At 37.9% G+C, this 25,436-nt stretch overlaps 1 protein-coding gene across 5 annotated transcripts in view; it reads right to left on the bottom strand.

Moving 5' to 3' along the window:
- The window catches only part of SCAP (SREBP cleavage activating protein), a 51,725-nt gene that overhangs the window by 14,793 nt on the left and 11,496 nt on the right, over window positions 1–25,436 (bottom strand). For 4 of the 5 annotated variants that reach the window (XM_017075641.4, XM_017075643.4, XM_065863241.2 and 1 more), the window contains 2 exons: window positions 3,111–3,479; window positions 2,869–3,046 (listed from right to left, as the gene is read on the bottom strand). In XM_017075641.4, coding sequence (XP_016931130.1) covers window positions 2,869–3,046; window positions 3,111–3,479 — 547 coding nt within the window. Of the gene's footprint in view, window positions 1–2,868; window positions 3,047–3,110; window positions 3,480–15,470; window positions 15,512–25,436 lie in introns of those variants that run through there. The other variant, XM_036814325.3, reaches the window with a different exon arrangement.

The following is a 25,436-nucleotide window of genomic DNA, read 5'->3' as shown; positions in this document are numbered from 1 at the left end:
AATCTATTTGGAGTCTATTTTCTAATAGGATCGCAATTTGAGAATAACCAAATAAGTTTAAAGGATATGTGTTATAGCTGTTTAAGATTTGCAAAATAAATATTTTTTTACAAAAGGATATCCTGGGTATTATACAGAATTTATACTTAAACAAGGAAGAACGCCATAGTCGAGTACCTCGACAATCAGATACCCGTTACTCAGCTAATGGGACCAAAGGTAAATGGAGATATGCAAGCAGCAAAGCGAGATTGAAATGCGACACCTACCCGTGATCTCAATATATGGTTATGTGGGCGGTAGACAGACTTAAGCGTTATGCTCGTTAGAGTGGGCGTGGCAAACTTTTTTTGAATCAGTCGATAGGTATTGACGAAACCAATATATTTTAGCTAAAATTATTTATCTAGCATGAAAACTGTGGGCGCCACAGGTTTGGTCGGTTTGTGGGCGTGGCAATCTTTTTTTTTAATCAATCGATAGGTACTAAGGAGTCTAAAACATTTCAGTTAAAAGTGGGCGTGGCATATTCGCGTAACAAACTTGCGCTCGTACAAGACTACGGAATTTAAATCTGAGATCCCATTTCTCTATCTTTGATAGTTTCCAAAATATCCGCGTTCATATTTACGATATTTTGAAGTTTGTGGGCGGTTTGTGGGCGTTAAAGTGGGCGTGGCAAACTTTTTTTTGGGTCAATCGATAGATATTGATGAGAACAATACATTTCAGCTAAAATTTTTATTTTAGCATCAAAACTTTAGGAGCCTTTGTTTTGGGCGGATTGTGGGCGTTAGAGTGGGCGTGGCACTTTGCTGAAACAAACTTGCGCTGCGCAGGAATCTCAGGAATCTGTGATCCTGATCAAGAATATATATACTTTATGGCGTCGCAAACGCTTCCTTCTGCCTGTTACATACTTTCCGACGAATCTGGAAAAAAACGACGAATCTGGAAAAAACCCGTTACTCGTAGAGTAAAAGGGTATACTAGATTCGTCGGAAAGTATGTAACAGGCAGAAGGAAGCGTTTCCGACCCCACAAAGTATATATATTCTTGATCAGGATCACTAGCCGAGTCGATCTAGCCATGTCCGTCTGTCCGTATGAACGCTTAGATCTCGGAAACTATAAAAACTACAGTACTGGGATTAGGCATGAAGATTCCTGAGATTCCTGCGCAGCGCAAGTTTGTTTCAGCAGAGTGCCACGCCCACTCTAACGCCCACAAACCGCCCAAAGCTGTGGCACCTACAGTTTTGATGCTAGAACAAAAATTTTAACTGAAATGTATTGTTTTTATCAATACCTATCGATTGACCCAAAAAAGGTTTGCCACGTCCATTTAAACGCCCACAAACTTCAAAAAATCGTAAATATGAACGTGGATATCTCGGAAACTATCAAAGATAGAGAATTGGGATCTCAGATTTAGATTCCGTAGCTTTGTACGCAACGCAAGTTTGTTACGAGAATATGCCACGACCACTTTAACGCCCACATACCGTCAAAACCTGTGGCACCCATAACTTTCATGCTAGATAAAAAATTTTAACTGAAATGTGTTGGTCTCGTCAATACCTATCGATTGATCAAAAAAAATCCACGCCCACTACATAACGCGTAAGTCTGTCCACCGCCGGTATGTGGCGCATTTCAATCTCGCTTTGCTGCTTGCATATCTCCATTTCCCTTTCGTCCCTTTAGCTGAGTAACGGGTATCTGATAGTCCAGGTACTCGACTATAGCGTTCTTCCTTGTTTTGTTTGTCATTTTGTCAATTTGTCAGGTTTGACCTAAAACGTTATTTTAGAGTCCTGGAAATTCTAGTCGATGTTAAACAGCTCAATATAAGAAACATAACTTCTACCACTTTTGGAAAACAAATAGTTTGGCGAGAAAGCAGCTATAAATAGCTAAATTGTGCACACCCCTTACTTGTGAACTACTAAAGCTACAGGCTTGTGCTATATGTTGCTAGAAAGGTATTTTAAAATGCTTTGTAAGCCCTTCTAAGTACCACTGTTTAATAATTGTTTCAGTTTCAGACTTTTTCAGCTTTTTTTTTCTGATTCCTCCAAAACGGCTCCAACGATTGCAAATTAAATGTTAAGGTGTATAGCCCATGAGAATCCTCAACTTTTGACATTGGGTTTAGCTGTACGATTTTGATAAAACGTGCCGAATGTAAGAAAACTAAGAAATTGCATTTATTTAGTAGGTCGTATAATACATTTCGTCACAAAAGTTGATATCAGTACAATTGTTTGCTGAAGGTGCGATCGTCACTAGATTTGTTCCTCGTTAAGATGTGTTTTTATTTAACACCCTTTTCAAAACTCAACTTTTAAAAATTTTATAAAAACGTAAGTGTCATAATTTTGAGTGTTTTTTTTTAAATTCTAAAAGGTGAAATGGTGGTAGATTGGAGGTCATACGATCCCACAAAACAACAAAACATAAAGAAAAGTTTTAAATATTTCTAATTGTAAAAACGTTTCATATTTTCCAAAGTTTTTTAAAATTATAAAAAGTGAGCAATAAGCACTGAATGTTTCCGAAAAAAGATATTATTTCAATGAGAAAAGTTAACATGACATTGAGAATTTTGCACTCAATGATGAGAACAAGTTTATATTTTTACATTTATATGGGTTGTGCTCTGCCACCGACTCTTCACTTTAAAAGCTACCAGGCGGTGTTTATATCAGCTGTCCCGTTCTCCCCCACTAAAACCAGAAGTTTTAAAGTCCGGGGTGTAAAGTTAAGGGTAAAACTAACTAGTTTTTTCTTTATAACATGAAAACCGGGGTGTGGAAAAATGCGTTGGCTTCCTTGGAAGCAAATGCCATATTGGTGTCTACTTACATGGTACTGAAATATCGTGTTTAAAATGTTTGTGTCTCGGCTGAAATTCTGAGCGTTCTGTGACCACATGTTGGCAGGCGAGAGAAGCAGGCAGCCGTACTCTGGAAAGATCTGCTGCCCGTGGGTCCCGCGCTTTACGTTCTCTACATGAACGCAGTTGTGCTCCAGTGTTCGCTGGCTGCGGCGGATAATCGAGTCTATAAGTGTTTTTGGATACTGGAAGACTCGTTTAATTTACTCACTTTTCGTTGCTCTGGTGATTGCGCACAATTTCGAGCAACTTAAAAACTTCGTAAAGCGGCGCACGGAACGCATCCATCAGCTGCATTCCCTCTGCCCACGGGAGAACACTTGCTCGCAGCGTAATCTGCTGGACAAAAAAAAAGGGGGGTCTGCTTTGCGCCCACGGTAGTAGGGGAGGCACACTGCGGTTCGTGGCACTTCCATTGTAAGGGCTAGCGGGTCCGACGGGCAAGGGTTCGCCGGGAGCGGGTGGTGCAAACGTGGAGCCACTGTGGTTGTAGGCCGTGGGAGATCCATACCCAGCCTCGTAAGGTACCACAATCTTGGTGGGTATTGTCCCGGGCAACGGTATGTTGATTAACGGATAGCTGCAAAAGAGAAATAGATGGTCATTAATGGCTATATTGCTCAATATTCTATTTTATTGCCGGCCCGTGCTTTCTCCCAGCAGTTTGTCATCTCACCAAATTATTTTAGTCAAATTTTGAACATTTGGGCCGTACATGGCCTAATAATTAGGTAATTTATGATAATAAATTAACAATTTATAAGGTTTTTTTTAAACGCATATTAGTCTTATGATTTTATTTTAACTGCTTAAATAAAGAATCGGTGAAGTGACTATTTTATCTTTCTGAAAAAAACAAACATTTAAATTTTCCACGGTGGGAAGCCATAAGCAGTCTTCCGATTGAGAGTCATATGGGCCTATGGAACCAATTAAAAGCCTTGAGGCAAAAATAAAAAGGAGAACAGAAGAAAATTTACAGAAAAAAAAAAAAGGAAGAACGCTATAGTCGAGTACCTCGACTATCAGATACCCGTTACTCAGCTAAATGGAGATATGCAAGCAGCAAAGCGAGATTAAAATGCGCCACCTACCGGCGGTATACAGATTTAAGCGTTATGGGCGTTAGAGTGGGTGTGGCAAATTTTTTTTTGGATCAATCGATAGGTATTGACGAGACCAATACATTTCAGTAAAAAAATGTTATCTAGCATGAAAATTGTGAGCGCCACAGGCTTGGGCGGTTTGTGGGCGTAAAAGTGGGCGTGGCAAACTTTTTTTTGGGTCAATCGATAGGTATTGATAAGAACAATACATTTCAGTTAAAATTTTTACTCTAGCATCAAAACTGTAGGAGCCACAGTTTTGGGCGGTTTGTGGGCGTTAGAGTGGGCGTGGCACTCTACTGAAACAAACTTGCGCTGCGTAAGAAGCTCAGGAATCTGCACGCCAAATCTCAATAGCCTATCTCCCATAGTTTCCGAGATCTCAGCGTTCATCCGGACAGACGGACATGGCTAGATCGACTCGGCTAGTGATCCTGATCAAGAATATATATACTTTATGGGGTCGGAAACGCTTCCTTCTGCCTGTTACATACTTTCCGACGAATCTAGTGTACCCTTTTACTCTACGAGTAACGGGTATAATTAATACTAAAAACGAGAGAAACCGATGTAGTCGGTGTATTAGATACCCGTTACTCAGCTTAAGGGAGTGGGAGAGGGATAGAGATATGCTTAAAGCAACTGTGATTTTTTCACAAACACACCTAGCCCATAGCGACACCTATCTTCTTCTATAGCGCCACTTGGCCTGCAGCGCCAACTAGCCCATAGCGCCCCTAACGGCTTGGTGGCGTATTAGTGAAACAGCTGATTTGATGCATGTGGTGTGCAATCACGATTGAATTGCAAAATATGAATTATTCTTTGGTTATAACTTTTTAATGACTAGTCCGATTTCAATTATTTTTGGCATGTACATAGATTGGTATTAATAAACACTCATTTACATTTTTACAAAATAAATTATTATTACATAATTAAAGTGTGAGCTAGTCGTTTTTAGTGTTATAGTCGTTTGGGAGCATAAGAATGGGCGTGGCAACCTGCTGAAATAAACTTGCGCTGCGCAGGAAGCCCAAGAATCTGCTTGCCAAGTCCCACCACGCAATTTTTTAAAATTCTAAAGGGTGGACAAACGTGGACTAACTGGACGTGGAAAATAAATTTAATTTTACCGAACCCATCTACTTTAAGCTAGAAGTTTGCAACGCAGTGAAGGAGATTTTTCCGGCCCTTATAGTATATGGTAAGAGTCTTGATCAGCATCACTAGTCGAGTCGATCTAGCCATGTCCTTCTGTCCGAATCTACGCGAACTAGTCTCTCAGTTTAAAGGCTATCGGGATAAAACCTTCCCAAAGGCTTACCAAATCTACGGAATCAATATCACCTTTGATAAGATTATGCATAAAAACAGTACCAAGCATTTTTCTACGATTTACTAAATTAGGCAAATTAATCAGAAGCAATCTACTCGAGTAAGCAGGTAAACTTACGTTTTGATCCCAGTTCAAGCCACGTAAGATAAAAAGAAGAAATAGTTTTTGTTCGAACTCAATACGGTCAATGTGCACTTGACATTGTGGACTCCAACCCGAAAAACAGTGTTCTAAATTAGGACGGACAAGGAGGTAAATAATAAATTTGTGTATATGGACTATCGAATTCTTTAGGCCAACACTTTATAAACCCGTGTGAGTGCTCATACTTATTTACAGTAGAGGTTATGTGGAGTCCAGTTTAAGTTTTGGATCCGAGAGAACACCAAAATCGATAACTCAATATATTCGGTGCAGATACATGTTTTAAAGAGAACAACTCAAAAACGTAGGGGTACCCCTACAGAAAGTCATAACGTTGCATTTAAGATAGTTTAAATTTAAAAGTTTGTACTTCCAAAGTAATCAGGACTTTAAAAAAAAAGACAGAACAAATAGTTTTTTCGGCAAAATCAATTTATTTTATTCAAAATAGTCTCCTTCTGCTTTAATACAGCGTTTTGCACGGTCCAAAAGCATGTCGAACGAGTGTTTTAGCTCGTTGCCCGGTATGGCCGCCAGTATGCCGGTGCAAGCCTTTTGAATGGCCTCTACGTCTGCACAACGCTTTCCTTTCATCGGCAAATGCATTTTTCCGAAAAGGTAGAAGTCGCACGGTGCCATATCAGGTGAATACGGGGAGTGGTTGATGGTTAAAATGTGGTTTTTAGTCAAATAGTCGGACACAAGCGTCGATCGATGAGACGGCGCATTATCGTGCAACAAACGCCAACTTCCATCTTCGCGATATTCGGGCCGAACACATCGAATACGGCGCACCAAACGCTTCAAAACTCCAAGGTAGAATACCGCATTAACGTTTTGGCCGGGTGGAACAAATTCTTTGTGGACAATACCCTTGGAACCATAAAAACAAATCAGCATTGTCTTCACTTTTGACTTCTCCAGGCGCGATTTTTTGTGTTTCGGCTCGTCCGGCGCCTTTCATTCAGCACTCTGGCGTTTCGTTTCTGGATCATATTGAAAACACCACGTTTCGCCACCAGTCACAATCTTGTAAAGGAAGTTCGGGTTTTTTTTGTCTCTTTAATGACTTTAATGTCCTTCGAATGTTGAATTCTGAGCAATTTTTGGACGTCAGTTAATTTGTGCGGAACAAACCGTGCACACACCTTTTGTAAGCCCAAATTCTATTTCCACGAATTTCAATGATGATTTCGTCTGATTTTTTATGAATTCACGCACAGTTTCGATGGAATTTTCGGTGATCACGGATTTTGGTTGGCTCACATGTTCATCGTCATTTATGTCCTCACGACCACTTTGAAAACATTGAAACCTTTCGTGCACTCTGCTACGGGATAGGCAATCATCGCCATAAACTTGTTTCATCAATTGAAACGTTTCGGTAAAAGTTTTACCAATTTTAAAACAAAATTTAATGTTGGCCCTTTGTTCGAAGCTCATATTCGCACCGATGACAAAAACATACTGACTATTAAAACGCAAAAACCTCACTTCCAATAGATGAAATGTCATGAAATTTTTACTGGAAGTTGGTAAACTTGACATATAGATGGCGCCATTAGAGGGCGCTAGATTAAAAAAGTACTGTTTACTTTGGAACTCACCTTGTACATAAGTACACCTTGTGATAAGGAAGATCATTAAGAAACAAAGTAAACAGCAAATGGCCTATATGACTACTCTGAGGCACTCCAGATGTCACGTAGATCTACTTGGAGACAGCGTTTTTGAATATAACCCTCTGAGATCTACTATTTAAATTACTGGAAATCCAAGTTATCAGATTATTGGGAAATACGAGCTTTTTTAATTTAAATAAAAGAAAAGAGTTATATAGTCGACTATAGCGTTCTTCCTTATTTTTATACCCGTTACTCGTAGAGTAAAAGGGTATACTAGATTCGTCGGAGAGTACAGCTGCGAAAAAAATAATAGCACCACTTACTCGAGCAATGTTTGGATAGTCACCCTATCTATATTTTTAGCTCTGTCAAAACATGCAATACCTTTTTGGAATCGAATTGAAACAAAGTATCAGATTGTGGAAAAAAAATGATGATTTCTTTTTTAGGTTTTAAATTATTTAATAAACTTTATTAAAACTTGAAAAACTTAACGAAAAAATAATAGCACCACTTTTCAAAAATGGGTTTAAAATTATAGGAACTACCAATATTCATGAGATAACAATATTGAACTGTTAAATCTATGTTTATATTCTTCATTTAATACTTTGTGGTGTATCCTTTATTGGAAATAACATCTGCGCAGAGTCCTGGCATGGGGTCAACTAGGTTCTTGCATCGCTTTATGGAAATTTGAGTCCAGGACTCCTTAATTACTCCACAAAGGGATCCGATGGATGTTGGTTTTGATGCAGCGACTGCCTTCTTGACGTCCGACCATAGATTCTCTGTTGGATTAAGGTCTGGAGACTTCGGAGGCCACTCCATAACGTTCACAGAGTAGTCCCCAAAGCTTTTCTTTGCCTTCTTGCTGGTATGTTTGGGGTCATTATCTTGTTGGAAGACCCATATGAGCGGCATTTCATACTCTGCGAAAGGTAGCATAATGGTATCCACGATATTCACGTATATGTGCTGATCCATGATGGCCTTGATCCAATGTATCGGGCCTACTCCGTAATAGGAAAGGCAGGCGCATACCATCACACTACGCCCTACATGCCTTATGGTCCTTGTGGTGTACTGGGGCTTAAATTCCGAGTTCTTTGCACGTCTGAAATACGATCTGGATCCTTTTCCACCAAACATAATCACCTTGCTCTCACCTGACAGTAAAATATTCCTCAACTGATCGGGTGACCAATTTGCATGGTCCTTGGCAAACTTCATTCGCTTTGAAATATGTCTGGCATTTAAAAGTGGTACTTTTCTCGGGCTGCAGGTTTTTAGGTTATGTTCCCTGAGATATGTACGCACAGTTTGCACCGTCCTATTTATTTTAAGCTCATTTTTAAGCTCAGACGCAGATCTGAAAGGATCCTTCTTGCTGTGACGATTCAATCGATTGACGTGAAGGGGGGTCATAGATTGGTTTCGTCCTCGTGTTTCAGGTTTTTCTTTGGAGTTTAGAGCGTTCTTAATCATTTTATTTAAACATCCGACCAATCGACCAACTACTCTGTAAGATTTTCCATCCTATATCAACTTTTGGGTGATATCACGCTTTTCCTCAATGCAATGCTTTCCACGTCCCATTTCAATGGTATTATCAAACTTTTTATGTTCAAAATATTGAAATTATAGATAAATTTAATTGACCCGTGCCTTGTATTAAGGCTATTCGGCAAAATATGGGGTTTTTGTTAATAAATGTTGTAGTGGTGCTATTTTTTTTTCGCCATTTTTTGGGCTTTTTTTAATAAAACACTTAAAAGTAAATTTATAGGCAGGATTTAAAAATAAGCTAACACATTTTTTCGTTAGAAAGAATACTAAAGAGTACAACAAAATTTTGTGTTGAAGAAAAACAAACACTGAAATCAATTTTATTTTACCCAGAAGAAAATGTATTGAAGTGGTGCTATTATTTTTTTCGCCACTGTATGTAACAGGCAGAAGGAAGCGTTTCCGACCCCATAAAGTATATATATTCTTGACCAGGATCACTAGCCGAGTCGATCTAGCCATGTCCGTCTGTCCGTATGAACGCTGAGATCTCGTATACTATACTAGCTACAATACTGGGATTAGGCATGCAGATTCCTGCGCAGCCCAAGTTTATTTCAGCAGAGTGCCACACCAACTCTAACGCCCACAAACCGCCCAAAACTGTGGCTCCTACAGTTTTGATGCTAGATAAAAAATGTTAACTGAAATGTATTGTTCTCGTCAATACCTATCGATTGACCTAAAAAAAAAAGGTTGACACTCCTACTCTAACGCCCACAAACCGCCCAAACCTGTGGCGCCCACAATTTTTATGCTAGATAAAAAATTTTAACTGAAATGTATTGGCCTCGTCAATACCTATGATTGATAATTGATAAATTTGCCACGCCCACTCTAACGCCCATAGCGTTTAAATCTCTCTACCGCCGGTAGATGGCGCATTTCAATCTCGCTTTGCTGCTTGAATATCTCCATTTCACTTTGGTTCCTTTAGCTGAGTAACGGGTATCTGATAGTCGAGGTACTCGACTATAGCGTTCTTCCTTGTTTTATATCAAGTCTGTTGATGCTTTTAACGAAAATCATTCTTCGGTAAACTAGTGGCTAGAGTGCTCGACTCCGGTGATTGCAGACCCGGTTCGATTACCAGCGCGGTCGAATAGTTAGATTAACTAATTGTGAAAAGTGTCTAAAAATAAATTCCATGAAAGTAAGTAAAACAAGGAAGAACGCTATAGTCGAGTACCTCGACTATCAGATACCCGTTACTCAGCTAAATAGAGATATGCAAGTAGGAAAGCGAGATTAAAATGCGCCACCTTTCGGCGGCATACAGATTTAAGCGTTATGGGCGTTAGAGTGGGCGTGGCAAGTTTTTGGTGGACCAATCGATAGGTTTTGTCGAGACCAATACATTTCAGCTAAAATTTTTTATCTAGCATAAAAATTGTGGGCGTCACAGGTTTTCGCGGTTTGTGGGCGTTAGAGTGGGCGTGGCATATTCGCGTAACAAACTTGCGCTGCGCATAAGGCTACGGAATCTAAATCTGAAATCCCAATTCTCTATCTTTGATAGCTTCCGAGATATCCACGTTCATATTTACGATTTTTAGAAGTTTGTGGGCGGTTTATGGGCGTTAGGGTGGGCGTGGCAAACTTTTTTTTGGGTCAATCGATAGGTATTGATAAGAACAATACATTTCAGTTAAAATGAGTGAGTTAGAGTGGGCGTGGCACTCTACTGAAACAAACTTGCGCTGCGTAAGAAGCTCAGGAATCTGCACGCCAATAGCCTATCTCCCATAGTTTCCGAGATCTCAGCGTTCATCCGGACAGACGGACATGGCTAGATCGACTCGGCTAGTGATCCTGATCAAGAATATATATACTTTATGGGGTCGGAAACGCTTCCTTCTGCCTGTTACATACTTTCCGACGAATCTAGTGTACCCTTTTACTCTACGAGTAACGGGTATAATTAATACTAAAAACGAGAGAAACCGATGTAGTCGGTGTATTAGATACCCGTTACTCAGCTTAAGGGAGTGGGAGAGGGATTGAGATATGCTTGAAGCAACTGTGATTTTTTCACAAACACACCTAGCCCATAGCGACACCTATCTTCTTCTATAGCGCCACTTGGCCTGCAGCGCCAACTAGCCCATAGCGCCCCTAACGGCTTGGTGGCGTATTAGTGAAACAGCTGATTTGATGCATGTGGTGTGCAATCACGATTGAATTGCAAAATATGAATTATTCTTTGGTTATAACTTTTTAATGACTAGTCCGATTTCAATTATTTTTGGCATGTACATAGATTGGTATTAATAAACACTCATTTACATTTTTACAAAATAAATTATTATTACATAATTAAAGTGTGAGCTAGTCGTTTTTAGTGTTATAGTCGTTTGGGAGCATAAGAATGGGCGTGGCAACCTGCTGAAATAAACTTGCGCTGCGCAGGAAGCCCAAGAATCTGCTTGCCAAGTCCCACCACGCAATTTTTTAAAATTCTAAAGGGTGGACAAACGTGGACTAACTGGACGTGGAAAATAAATTTAATTTTACCGAACCCATCTACTTTAAGCTAGAAGTTTGCAACGCAGTGAAGGAGATTTTTCCGGCCCTTATAGTATATGGTAAGAGTCTTGATCAGCATCACTAGTCGAGTCGATCTAGCCATGTCCTTCTGTCCGAATCTACGCGAACTAGTCTCTCAGTTTAAAGGCTATCGGGATAAAACCTTCCCAAAGGCTTACCAAATCTACGGAATCAATATCACCTTTGATAAGATTATGCATAAAAACAGTAGCAAGCATTTTTCTACGATTTACTAAATTAGGCAAATTAATCAGAAGCAATCTACTCGAGTAAGCAGGTAAACTTACGTTTTGATCCCAGTTCAAACCACGTAAGATAAAAAGAAGAAATAGTTTTTGTTCGAACTCAATACGGTCAATGTGCACTTGACATTGTGGACTCCAACCCGAAAAACAGTGTTCTAAATTAGGACGGACAAGGAGGTAAATAATAAATTTGTGTATATGGACTATCGAATTCTTTAGGCCAACACTTTATAAACCCGTGTGAGTGCTCATACTTATTTACAGTAGAGGTTATGTGGAGTCCAGTTTAAGTTTTGGATCCGAGAGAACACCAAAATCGATAACTCAATATATTCGGTGCAGATACATGTTTTAAAGAGAACAACTCAAAAACGTAGGGGTACCCCTACAGAAAGTCATAACGTTGCATTTAAGATAGTTTAAATTTAAAAGTTTGTACTTCCAAAGTAATCAGGACTTTAAAAAAAAAGACAGAACAAATAGTTTTTTCGGCAAAATCAATTTATTTTATTCAAAATAGTCTCCTTCTGCTTTAATACAGCGTTTTGCACGGTCCAAAAGCATGTCGAACGAGTGTTTTAGCTCGTTGCCCGGTATGGCCGCCAGTATGCCGGTGCAAGCCTTTTGAATGGCCTCTACGTCTGCACAACGCTTTCCTTTCATCGGCAAATGCATTTTTCCGAAAAGGTAGAAGTCGCACGGTGCCATATCAGGTGAATACGGGGAGTGGTTGATGGTTAAAATGTGGTTTTTAGTCAAATAGTCGGACACAAGCGTCGATCGATGAGACGGCGCATTATCGTGCAACAAACGCCAACTTCCATCTTCGCGATATTCGGGCCGAACACATCGAATACGGCGCACCAAACGCTTCAAAACTCCAAGGTAGAATACCGCATTAACGTTTTGGCCGGGTGGAACAAATTCTTTGTGGACAATACCCTTGGAACCATAAAAACAAATCAGCATTGTCTTCACTTTTGACTTCTCCAGGCGCGATTTTTTGAGTTTCGGCTCGTCCGGCGCCTTTCATTCAGCACTCTGGCGTTTCGTTTCGGGATCATATTGAAAACACCACGTTTCGTCACCAGTCACAATCTTGTAAAGGAAGTTCGGGTTTTTTTTGTCTCTTTAATGACTTTAATGTCCTTCGAATGTTGAATTCTGAGCAATTTTTGGACGTCAGTTAATTTGTGCGGAACAAACCGTGCACACACCTTTTGTAAGCCCAAATTCTATTTCCACGAATTTCAATGATGATTTCGTCTGATTTTTTATGAATTCACGCACAGTTTCGATGGAATTTTCGGTGATCACGGATTTTGGTTGGCTCACATGTTCATCGTCATTTATGTCCTCACGACCACTTTGAAAACATTGAAACCTCTCGTGCACTCTGCTACGGGATAGGCAATCATCGCCATAAACTTGTTTCATCAATTGAAACGTTTCGGTAAAAGTTTTACCAATTTTAAAACAAAATTTAATGTTGGCTCTTTGTTCGAAGCTCATTTTCGCACCGATGACAAAAACATACTGACTATTAAAACGCAAAAACCTCACTTCCAATAGATGAAATGTCATGAAATTTTTACTGGAAGTTGGTAAACTTGACATATAGATGGCGCCATTAGAGGGCGCTAGATTAAAAAAGTACTGTTTACTTTGGAACTCACCTTGTACATAAGTACACCTTGTGATAAGGAAGATCATTAAGAAACAAAGTAAACAGCAAATGGCCTATATGACTACTCTGAGGCACTCCAGATGTCACGTAGATCTACTTGGAGACAGCGTTTTTGAATATAACCCTCTGAGATCTACTATTTAAACTACTGGAAATCCAAGTTATCAGATTATTGCGAAATACGAGCTTTTTTAATTTAAATAAAAGAAAAGAGTTATTTACAGAGTCAAAGGCTTTACTAAAATTTGTATATATAACGTCTTTTTGCAATTTGCAATGTTAAGTCCATCTATTACAAAAGAGCAGGTTAATGGTCGTCGATCATCGCTTAACGAAACCATGTTGACACGGTGATATCAGAGAGGAGGACAAATGTTGCAAATGAAAAGTAATATTGGAATGATAAAAGAATCTTTCCAGATAGTAGAATAAACAGATAATAAAATAGATAAACGAAAAAGTTTATGAATCGGCTTACAAATGGTTTGGGCACACACCCAGGGAGTCTGGACCAGGGGCATAGGTTGGCATTGTAGTTTCTAAATCACTTAAGAGAGAACTTTCGGTAATTAGAGGAGGAAAAATACAATTTGTCCTATTTAAGTGACTAGGATAGTTAGAAATAAACCAAGAAACCGAACTATAAGTAGTTTGGAAGAACTCAGCAAACAAATTCGCAATTTCGGAATCCTTAGGTGCATCAATTAAGTTTAGAACAAGGAAACTATAAGATACCCGTTACTCAGCTAAAGAGACCAAAGGGAGATGGAGATTTGCAAGCAGCAAACCGAGATTGAAATGCGCCACCCACCCGCGATCTCAATATATGGTCATGTGGACGGCACACAGACTTAAGCGTTATGGGCGTAAGAGTGGGCGTGGCAAACATTTTTTTTTTTGTCAATCGATAAGTATTGATGAGAACAATACAATTAATTTATTTATTTATTTTAGCATTGAAATTGTAGGCGCCACAGTTTTGGTCGGTTTATGGGCGTAACATACTTGCGTAACAAACTTGCGATGCTACGGAATCTAAAGGCTACGGAATCTAAATCTGAAATCCCAATTCTCTATCCTTGATAGTTTCCGAGATATCCGCGTTCATACTTACGATTTTTTAAAGTTTGCGGACGCTAAAGTGGGCGTGACAAACTTTCTTGGGTTAATCGATAGGTATTGATGTGAGCAATACATTTCAGTTCAATTGCTATTCTAGCATTAAAACTATAGGAGTTACAGTTTTGGGCGGTTTGTGGCCGTTAGAGTGGGAGTGGCACTCTGACGAAACAAACTTTAGCTTTTATAGTTTCCGAGATCACAGCGTTCATACGGACATGGCTAGATCGACTCGGCTATTAATACTGATTAAAGATGCTGGATGTTACATTGGGATTGGGGACTGATTACTTTACTAGCGTATATGTCATATAACTGACAGTACTTGACTATTAAGGTCAACCTTAAACTCTTTGAATTCAGCAACTACGTTCATAAGCTTACCAACATGTTTCTTAAGGCGATCATTGGTCAGCGCCACTTATCCATCTATATCACGATCTATTTCCAAGCAAAAGGCACAAGTCCACGAAAATTCAACGCGTACATCAATATAATTCTTAACTCTGCCAAGAAGTCCAGTAAATTTAGGATATATTACTGTATTGCAGAGCCGACAGTATATAACAAGGAAGAACGCTATAGTCGAGTACCTCGACTATCAGATACCCGTTACTCAGCTAAAGGGACAAAATGGAAATGGAGATTTGCAAGCAGCAAAGAGAGATTAAAATGCGACACCTACCGGCGGTAGACAGATTTAAGCGTTATGGGCGTTAGAGAGGGCGTGGCAAATTTTTTTTGGATCAATCGATAGGTATTGACGAGACCAACATATTTCAGTTAAAATTTTTAATCTAGCATGAAAATTGTGGGCGTCATAGGCTTGGGCGGTTTGTGGGCGTTAAAGTGGGCGTGGCAAACTTTTTTTGGGTCAATCGATAGGTATTGATGAGAACAATACATTTCAGTTAAAATTCTAGCATCAAAATTGTATGAGCCAGTTTTTGGCGGTTTGTGGGCGTGGCACGCTGTTGAAACAAACATGCGCTGCGTAAGAAGCTCAGGAATCTGCATGCCAAATTTCAATAGCCTAGCTCTTATAGTTTCCGAGATCTCAGCGACGGACAAACGGACATGGCTAGATCGACTCGGCTAGTGATCCTGATCAAGAATATGGATGGAGCTTTGGTTCGACACTCTGCAACAGCCCTTCAGTTCCGAAAAAAAAAGTTTCACTTGGGAATCACCTTGTGAATAACGCGGGACATGTCATCTTGCACGAGTGAAGAATAAGTGACACTCCATGTAGTCAATTGTATGGGATGTCCGCTTTTTCACAAGTGAAAATTCAAATGAAAATTTTTCGAAGTCACTCGGAATTTCGTTTTTTCCTTGTACTCATTTGTCGTATGGCCTGTAACCTGCAGGTAACACGTCCCACGTGAAATTTAGAATATTTCCAATAAGTTGTCACCTATGAAAATAAAGAATTTAAAATAAATGCATTTTTATTTACTTTTAAACTTGTTTTAATTAAATAGTGTTATTTAGGTTTTCTGTTAAAGGACATGATGGATTCACTCGAATCTGTCCTTGGGAATTGTTATAGTCTCTGGAATCAGGTGATTGTGCCGGTTGATTTTAGCACGTTGACATAGAAGGTCATAGGTCCGGCCATACAAATGTTAGCTTAATTCGTTGCAGCGTCGATCGAGGAGAACAGTGTTTGTTAAAACGTCTTAGTACAGCGTAACATTGTTATCGTAACGGGTTTTTGCAGTCGAAGTTAAGTGGTTCCTTGCAATAGGTTCGGAAGTTTGGAATCAGCTAACTGTGCTTCCTCGATATGCTGTAGAGTGACAGACACTGGCATAGTGAGCCTAGAAAAAGCATCTGCGACTGTGTTGTCAGCTCCTTTGACGTGAACGATTTTGGTAATAAAATGCGAAATGTAGCCCAGATGTCGGAGTTGCCTTAGTCACGTCAGTCAGTTTTTTGTGTCAAAGTGTCTCACTCAGACACTGAACATTCTGTTTGCTCTATTTGGGATCCTGTTTTTCTGACACTTTGCTTTTCAGAATGAAGCAAAAGTCTTTTCACGGTAAATGTGTTTTGATTTTTCCAATAATAACAAGGGAGAACGCTATAGTCGAGTACCTCGACTATCAGATACCCGTTACTCAGCTAAATGGAGATATGCAAGCAGCAAAGCAAGATTAAAATGCGCCACCTACCGGCGGTATACAAATTTAAGCGTTATGGGCGTTAGAGTGGGCGTGGCAAAATTTTTTTTGGATCAATCGATAAGTATTGACGAGACCAATACATTTCAGTTAAAATTTTTTATCTAGCATGAAAATTGTGGGCGTCACAGGGTTTTGCGGTTTGTGGGCGTTAAAGTGGGCGTGGCAAACTTTTTTTTGGGTCAATCGATAGGTATTGATGAGAACATTACATTTCAGTTAATATTTTCTATCTAGCATCAAAACTGTAGGAGCCACAGTTTGGGGCGGTTTGTGGGCGTTAGAGTGGGCGTGGCAGTCTACTGAAAAAAACTTGCGCTGCGTAGGAAGCTCAGGAATCTGCACGCCAAATCTCAATAGCCTACCTCCCATAGTTTCCGAGATCTCAGCGTTCATCCGGACAGACGGACAGACGGACATGGCTAGATCGACTCGGCTAGTGATCCTGATCAAGAATATATATACTTTATGGGGTCGGAAACGCTTCCTTCTGCCTGTTACATACTTTCCGACGAATCTAGTATACCCTTTTACTCTACGAGTAACGGGTATAAAAATATAAGCGCTTTGATGTCTATAACGTATACATATATATTTATATTATCATAAACAAGGAGAAATAAGAAGTACGGAAGTCAATGCAACCATAAGCCGAAATGAAATGGTGGTACAAAAATTTTATTTACCATTGTATTTTTAAAAACCTATTTTGTTGTCCATAAAATTCCAAGAGTCTACGGTTTTATATCCTTTATCAACGAAATTCAAAAATTGTATCACGAAACAAAATGTTTTTCGTATAAGTAAGCTCGCAAAGATCTATTTGGTCACACAATTGTAACTGAAATTGAATGCAATTTTCGTTATGATGTTTAGAATTGAAATGCAATATAAGGGAATTAAAATTTCTAACAAAATCAGGAAAGACACTTTGTTATTCCAGTTAAAAAACATTGCTCACCTACTGAACGTAAGCTGTTCAGATCCCTAACACGAGTGAAACAAAAAAGTGACTTAACCAGAGACTGAGATTGATAATTTTTTCCTGACAGGATAGTAAAAAAATGGAGGATCACATTTGGGGATCTCTGATTTTATCTAAATTTGGGATCAAAGGAAGATTATTTTAAACTTACTTTAAAATTAAAAAATAAGTTCAAACTGAATAATCTTCCCAAAAAGTAATAGTTTCTTTTTCGTATTAAATTGGAATATATATATATATATGTATTTATGATGTGATAGGTACTTAAAAATAGATTATTTACAGGCATATAACTATGGTATATATACATGCTTGTAACTATTTAAATCTAAAGTAATGGAATAAAATATAATGAATGTGAAAATAATTATTAGTTTTTTTTAATTGGCTGACAATTAAAGTAGATTAGAGTAAAAGTGAAAAATGTTACCGCAAAGGCACTTGTACATAATTACGAATTATAAATTACATAATACATATGTACAGTGTACATGATATTAAATAAAATAACAGTTATATGTATGTACATTAGGGGGGTCCACATTTGTATTTGTACATTGTACATATATACAGTGTAATTGTGCCAAAATAATTACATTGTATACTCGAAATGTACATATACGTGTACATTAATGTATAATATTAAATTTGATTTATGTCTTTCAGAATACAAAAAAATGGATGGGTACACCAAGGGACTGGGCTGCGTATCGGATTAAAGGACAAAATAATACATTTTATGAAGTGAAGTTTGCACAGAAAAAAGCAAACACAGGAAGCAGCAAACCGTACATAAGAAGAGCGATTCCAATAGAAAATTATTTGTGTTGTTAAATATGGAAATAAAAAATAATTATAAAATTAAAGTCCTGTTTTATGTATTCCTTGGGAAAGCTATGTATTTTTTTTTTTGAATGCATGTGCATTCCAGGGTACACTTTAAAGGCGCATTCTTAATAAATGCGTACGAATCTATTTATTTGGTGCTTATAAGTGCATTCCTGGATACAGCGCATTTTGAATAAATGTGTACTTTCAGTTCCAAAAAAAAAGTATCACTTGTGAATCACCTTGTGAATACGGCGGGACATGTCCCTTTGCACGATCGAAGAACAAGTGACACTCCATATAGATACTTGTATAGGATGTCCGCTCTTTCACAAGTGAAAATTCAAATGAACATTTTTCGAAGTCCCACGGGATTTCACTTGTTCCTTATACTCATTTGTCGTATGGCCTGTCACGTGCCGGTGACACGTCCCACGTGAAATCACTTGTGAAATTCAGAATATTTCCAATAAGTTTTCACTTATGAAAATATAGAATTTAATATACATACATTTTTATTTACTTTTAAATTCTTTTTGATTAAATAGTGTTATTTAGGTTTTCTGTGAAAAGACAACTATTGATAGTAAGCCTAGTATTATGTTACGTTAATTTGCTTTTTACATTGGTCATCGCCTTTCTTAAACATTTTTCCGGGTCCTCCGAGTCCTTGGATAACAGTCCTTAAAAAATGCGTTTTATTTGTTTATTTGTATATTTATTTTCTAGAGCTGTGTATAACCCTTTGCGGGATTTTTATTGGCACAAAACATTTTATCATCCACTTTCGGCTAACGGAACCCGTTGAATACCTTCAAAATGTACGTACTTTAAACTAAGATCAATGCACAACATCTTAAACTTAATGTAACACTTACCTGACTTTATTATTTTCACTTGACGAATAAAGTTACTCTGCTGGTCACAATTTAAGTGGATGCTTCCCTTTCAATCACTCAAACAGAATGCACCAAGTGTCCCTCTCACCCCTTTACTTGATTTCTTTTGTTTTTTCTTCGCTGTTGGCGCGTGCCACTGCACCTATACCCTTTCTAAAGCGAAAAATATCCGACTTTATAATATTTACTCCTTAAGTAAATAACACAACATGAATTTTAAAAAAAGTTAATATTAAAATGTTTTAAAAACTTAAATAAATTTTAACGGACTAAATTTATATAACTAAACTAAAAAGTTATATTATAAATTTTACTATAATCAAGAAATTTACTTTTATAAAACAATATTAGTTGTTTTTTATATATACAATAATACTCGTAAAATATTGGGCATTCACATGTCCCTGCTCCACGAAAATTTTTCCGCCGAAATGTTAGTCGCTAGCCGAACATAACGGAGAGACGCAAAAAAAAAAACAACGGACTGAGAGCGCCGAGTGCAGTGTTCCACGCTGCGCCGACTTCTCCGCTGACGTCAACAGTGGCACAGCGTTTTAGGCACAAAAAAAAAACAAAAAGCTTTTTGCCCTCTGACATGTCACCGCGTCCCTAGTGCAGAACTGAAGGGATGTCAACCGGTCCCTTCTGCAGCACTGAAGGGAGGTGATAGAGGTTTCTTATTTCGGGCCCAGTATTACGTTTGGTTTGACAACTAAAATTATGCTGATGTTTCGATGATTCGAAAATCAGTAATTAGACTGGTAGCTGGCCGATGGAATAATTTTTCTGTTTTTACTTCTGAAAACGACATGATTCAGCCGTACACGTTTGGTTCGACTGCTGAGTTGAAAGCTGGTGTTGTTTAAAAGTTTTCAAAACAAAAATCCTATAGCAAAGTTTGGCACAGAGGGAAGTACTTTAAAAAGACATCGTTCCAGTGGCCATTATGATGTCTGCATACCTATTGAAAACTTCAATAGAATTCCTCACTCTCAAAATGAATTACAAGAGCCTTCTATAAAAAATAAAAGCATTCAAAAAAGAGTGCAATATTCAGATTTTTCTCGGAAAGAGAGAGATTCAAAATCAGGACTTTCGTAATAGCAAGAAAATACAGCTAAAAGATACATAGAATACACTTTCGGGGGAAGTAAAGAAAAATTCAGCTTTCCTTTACGATTTAAAACTGGCATACAATTCAGAAAAATCAGTTGAAATTAGAACTATCAATAATAGGTGTTCTTTTTGTTTTGTCTTAAAATGGAAAGAGGAGTCGAAAGGAATGTGTTGCAAAGAGAGAAAATTCAAACTTCCATCTTTTAACACATTACCAGAACCTCTTTTAAGTCTTTCAAAAGGTGATCATCGAGAACATCCACATTTTATGGGCCTAACTAGAAAATATAATAATTTCATTCAACTTGCTACAATGACTATTGGTGCTACCAAAGTTATAAATGAAGGTTATATGCCCACATTTCAAGTTCAGGTGCAAGTTTTCCACTTGGTAAATAGCGTTTTGCCAGCTTTTGAAATAAAAGCTCCATTTCTCCAAATTTATTTTATTGGTTACATTTTAAAATGGTCATTCACGCCGATAATGTTGGGTCTAATAAAGATGTTGCTTTGGTATTAGTTGACCAACAACTTGATTAAAAAAAAAACATACTTATTGAGGGTTTTAATAATCAGTTATGAAGAATCAGTGAACTTAACCGATCTTAAGATGCTTTACAATATTCAAGATGGAAGATGGTTATACTATAGATATACCTCTAAAAAACCATTACGAAAACATGCACGAAAAGCTTAAGATGCCATGACGTATGTTCATTATTATGGTCGTCCTGACCTTCTTCCGCATACACATATACTGATTTAGTTTAAGACTGGAATAACGTCTCATCAAATTGATTCTGCTATATCTGCAGTAATTTCAGATTTCGAAAAGGATCCTCTCCTACATGAGATTGTTAAGGCTAATATGGTTCACGGACCATGTGGCCGCGATCGTTGCTTCAAGAAACTGTTACCGCAAGGACGGTTACCTTAAATACAGGATTAGAGCACCTGACGATGGTAGAATTTAATGTAAATATAATTGACAATAAGGGGTTGTGCCTTATAATTGTGTTCTTATACGGACTTTTGAGACTCACAATAATGTAGAGATCTTTAGCTCAATAAAATCAATAAATTATGTTTGCAAGTACATCAATAAGGGCAGTGATCAAGCTACAGTTACTCTGGAAAGCCAATAAAATGAGGTTCAATTATATCAAAGTGGTAATAAGCTCAGCAAAACTGTAGAGAAATTATGTTTTCCCATACATGAAAGGTTTTCGGCTATTATTAATTTGGCTGTGCATTTGAGGTTATTAGTTATCCAGTTAACCAACGCATTAAAGACGACACTGACAGTATTTTTCGAACTTTGTAAAACTCATCTATTTGCAAGTACCTGTCATTATGTTAAAGTACCTTCCCAGTTCACGTGGAACAATAAAAAATATAAAAAAAGAATGGTTGTAATGTCCGTGTTTTTCTGAAGTTAAAAAGAATGAATTTAGGTCGAGTGTATACCATACATCCAAATGGAGTATGCTGTTATCTAAGACTTCTTTATGAAGTACGGCACCCAACCTCAATTTTATACCCGTTACTAGTAGAATAAAAGGGTGTACTAGATTCGTCGTAAAGTATGTAACAGGTAGAAGGAAGCGTTTCCGACCCCATAAAGTATATATATTCGTGAGTAGGATCAGTAGCCGAGCTGATCTAGCCATGTCCGTCTGTCCGTATGAACGCTGGGATCTCTGAAACTATTTCGTGTAAGTAAACTATTCAAGGTTTTTGAATAATTATTTTTGTTTATTAAGTTTATACATTTTATTTAAGTTTATATATTTTTATGTACAACAGTTTTATCAAGAAAGTGTACTGGCGACCGAAGCTGGAACGAGACTTTCCGAAATTTACGGACCTAAACGGTGTGCAGGATACACCATACATAAGTCGTCTGAAACAAAAAACGAAAATACTCCGTTATTCGTAATCAAGTTGCCGAGGTACTGACGTAGGGATTTCGTAAATTTTTGAAAATTGTCAAAGAAAAAATTCTTTTTTTCACATTTTTTTATAAGATATTAAAGTGTGAAAAACAATTTGAAAAAATTTTTATAAGAAACCCCTACGTCAGTACCTCGGATTATACATTCAAATTGACCCCTCAAAATTTCAGCTTGATTCATCGAATAGATTTGCGCAATCCTGCACACCACCTTGAAAAACACGGTTTCGAGAAAAATCGCGTTTAAAGTTAAATTTTTTTATCTAGCATGCAAATTGTGGGCGTCACAGGTTTTCGCGGTTTGTGGGCGTTTAAGTGGGCGTGGCAAACTTTTTTTTAGGTCAATCGATAGGTATTGATGAGAACAATACATTTCAGTTAAAATTTTCTATCTAGCATCAAAACTGTAGGAGTTACAGTTTTGGGCGGTTTGTGGGCGTTACAGTGGGCGTGGCATTCTACTGAAACAAACTTGCGCTGCGTAAGAAGCTCAGGAATCTGTACGCCAAATCTCAATAGAGATCTCAGCGTTCATCCGGACAGACAGACGGACAGACGGACATGGCTAAATCGACTCGGCTAGTGATCCTGATCAAGAATATATATACTTTATGGGGTCGGAAACGCTTCCTTCTGCCTGTTTTATGTGGGCGGTAGACAGATTTTAGCGTTATGGGCGTTAAAGTGGGCGTGGCAAACTTTTTGTTTGGGTCAATCGATAGGTATTGACTAGAGTAATACATTTCAGTTACAAATTTTTTTCTGGCATGCAAATTGTGGGCGCGACAGGTTTGGGCGGTTTATGGGCGTTAAAGTGTGCGTGGCATGTTCGCATAACAAACTTGCGCTGCGCTCAAGGCTACGGAATCTATATCTGAAATCTCAGTTCTCCATCTTTGATAGTTTCCGAGATATCCGCGTTCATACTTACGATTTTTTGAAGTTTGTGGGTGCTTTGTGGGCGGTTTGTTGGCGAAATAGTGGGCGTGGCAAACTTTTTTTTGAGTCAATCGATAGGTATTGATAAGAACAATACATTTCAATTAAAATTTTTATTCTAGCATCAAAACTGTAGGAGCCACAGTTTTGGGCGGTTTGTGGGCGTAAGAGTGGGCGTGGCACGCTGCTGAAACAAACTTGCGCTGCGTAAGAAGCTCATGAATCTGCACGCCAAATCTCAATAGCCTAGCTCTTATGGTTTCCGAGATCTCAGCGTTCATCCGGACAGACGGACGGACATGGCTAGATCGACTCGGCTAGTGATTCTGATCAAGAATATATATACTTTATGAAGTCGGAAACGCTTCCTTCTGCCTGTTACATACTTTCTGACGAATATAGTTTACCCTTTTACTCTACGAGTAACGGGTATAATTATTTGAATTAAGATTTATTTATTAGAGGTTTTTATCATCAGAGAAACTGTGAAATTTTTGTGAGTCTATGACGAATTTCATCTTATTAATTCCGTAGTGTATTGAGAATGTGTTTCAGCAAAGTTATTTAAGACAACTTCAAAATATCGGCAAATTGGTTTTATGTGTTGTACTACTGTACTTTTATACTATATAGTATAGTTTTACTATTTTCTATTTTTAATCGCCCTAAGCAACTTACTTTTCTTGCGTATTTTTAAAAAATTAAAAGCGACATGCCCTTTGTTTTAGAAAATTTTGTTTAAAAACGCTGATTTTTATAAAATTATGGGCGAAATGTTTGTGGGTGGGATGGATTTTGGAAGGCATGCCACTGTTAAATTAACACAGAATTTTAAAAAATCAAAAAGTGGCGGCTAAAAACAAAAAGATAGGTGCCGCTATAGACTAGGTGTGTTAGTAGAAAATTGCAGATTTGTTTTCCCTCTCGCACTCCATTTCGCTGAGTAACGGGTATCTAATAGTCTAGGCAATCGACTATAGCGTTTTCTCTTTTTTCCTTTATATTGGTTTTCCAATGGCATTATCGTTTGATGGATTGCTAAATTTTTACTGTCATTTAAGTATTGATGTCATCGATGCATTAATTGCCTTGAAGTAACCCAGTATTGACGTAACTGATTCCTGAGCCTTTTCTGGATTAACCCTATTATTACCTAGGGCCCCACAATAACAGCTTTCAACGCAACCCATCCTCTTCGGTGAGTATCTGACAAAACGTTTGTGAATCTCTGGCTCTCCATTAATTTTCTGATGTCTGGTTCAAAAGTCAAACATTAAAATTTATAAAAAAAACTCAAGCTGTTTTAAAAATTCATTAAAGGTAAGAAGAAGGCCAGTCTATAGAGGTTTTTGATGCTAGGCTTTTTATATTAGTAATGAGGGAACATTTTTTTTGTTTTAACTCTTGATGAAGTTGCGATAGTTCGAAAGCTTTATCGCAAAATAAAAATTAACCTTAATCCGCAAAAGAAAACGTTGGTCTTAGTGAAAAAGTATTTTCAGGTTTTTATGGATAGTAAATTTAACTTCAGTATTGGCAATGTTAGACTTTTGGGAGTAAAGAGACCTTTGACCATTCCCCTGAAAAATTAGCGGATTATTTTGCAAAATAAATGAATAAATTTTGTAAATTTATTTGCGTCACTACTGACAAATGAAATGTCACAGGTAAAAGATATGGCCATTATAAATAAAATTGGTATTCAAATTTTAACTTGCTATAATACCCTTCATTTCTGAAGTTAGCTCTAGGTGACATTTCAGCAGGGAAAACCACTCTGCCGCTGTCGACGTCAGCAGAGAAGTCGACGCAGCGTCGAAGACTGCCGACGAAAACGGTCGGGCTAGAAAGAGAAGCAGATATTCGTAGATTTTCCTCTATATTTTTGTCTTATAATTTAGTATTATTTGCCATTAGTTGACGCTCGCAGAGTCTTGCTTAGAAAAGCAAAACGAAACAAAATGTGCGTAAAGTAGTGAGAAAAAAGGCTTGACTTCACCCAATCTTTCGGGTTTTATCGACGGAAAAACAAGCGTTTTATTGCGTCGGCAATTTGATTTTACAAGTGCGTTTATAAGTTTAAGTCCGGTAAGTGATACTTTAGTTAATTGACTAAAAACAATTACATTATGTAAATTGCCTACTTACTTAAAATATATTTAAAACTCGTATTTTTTCAGTGTTATAAATCGACAGCCCGTACAACACTGACAAATGTTTTTGCAAGACGATCTAATGCATAAAGAAAA

Source organism: Drosophila suzukii, chromosome 2R (assembly GCF_043229965.1).
Source record: "Drosophila suzukii chromosome 2R, CBGP_Dsuzu_IsoJpt1.0, whole genome shotgun sequence".
Taxonomy (NCBI): Eukaryota; Metazoa; Arthropoda; class Insecta; order Diptera; family Drosophilidae; genus Drosophila; species Drosophila suzukii.
Note: the sequence above shows the minus strand (reverse complement) of the source record. Positions and strands in the feature narration are given on the sequence as shown.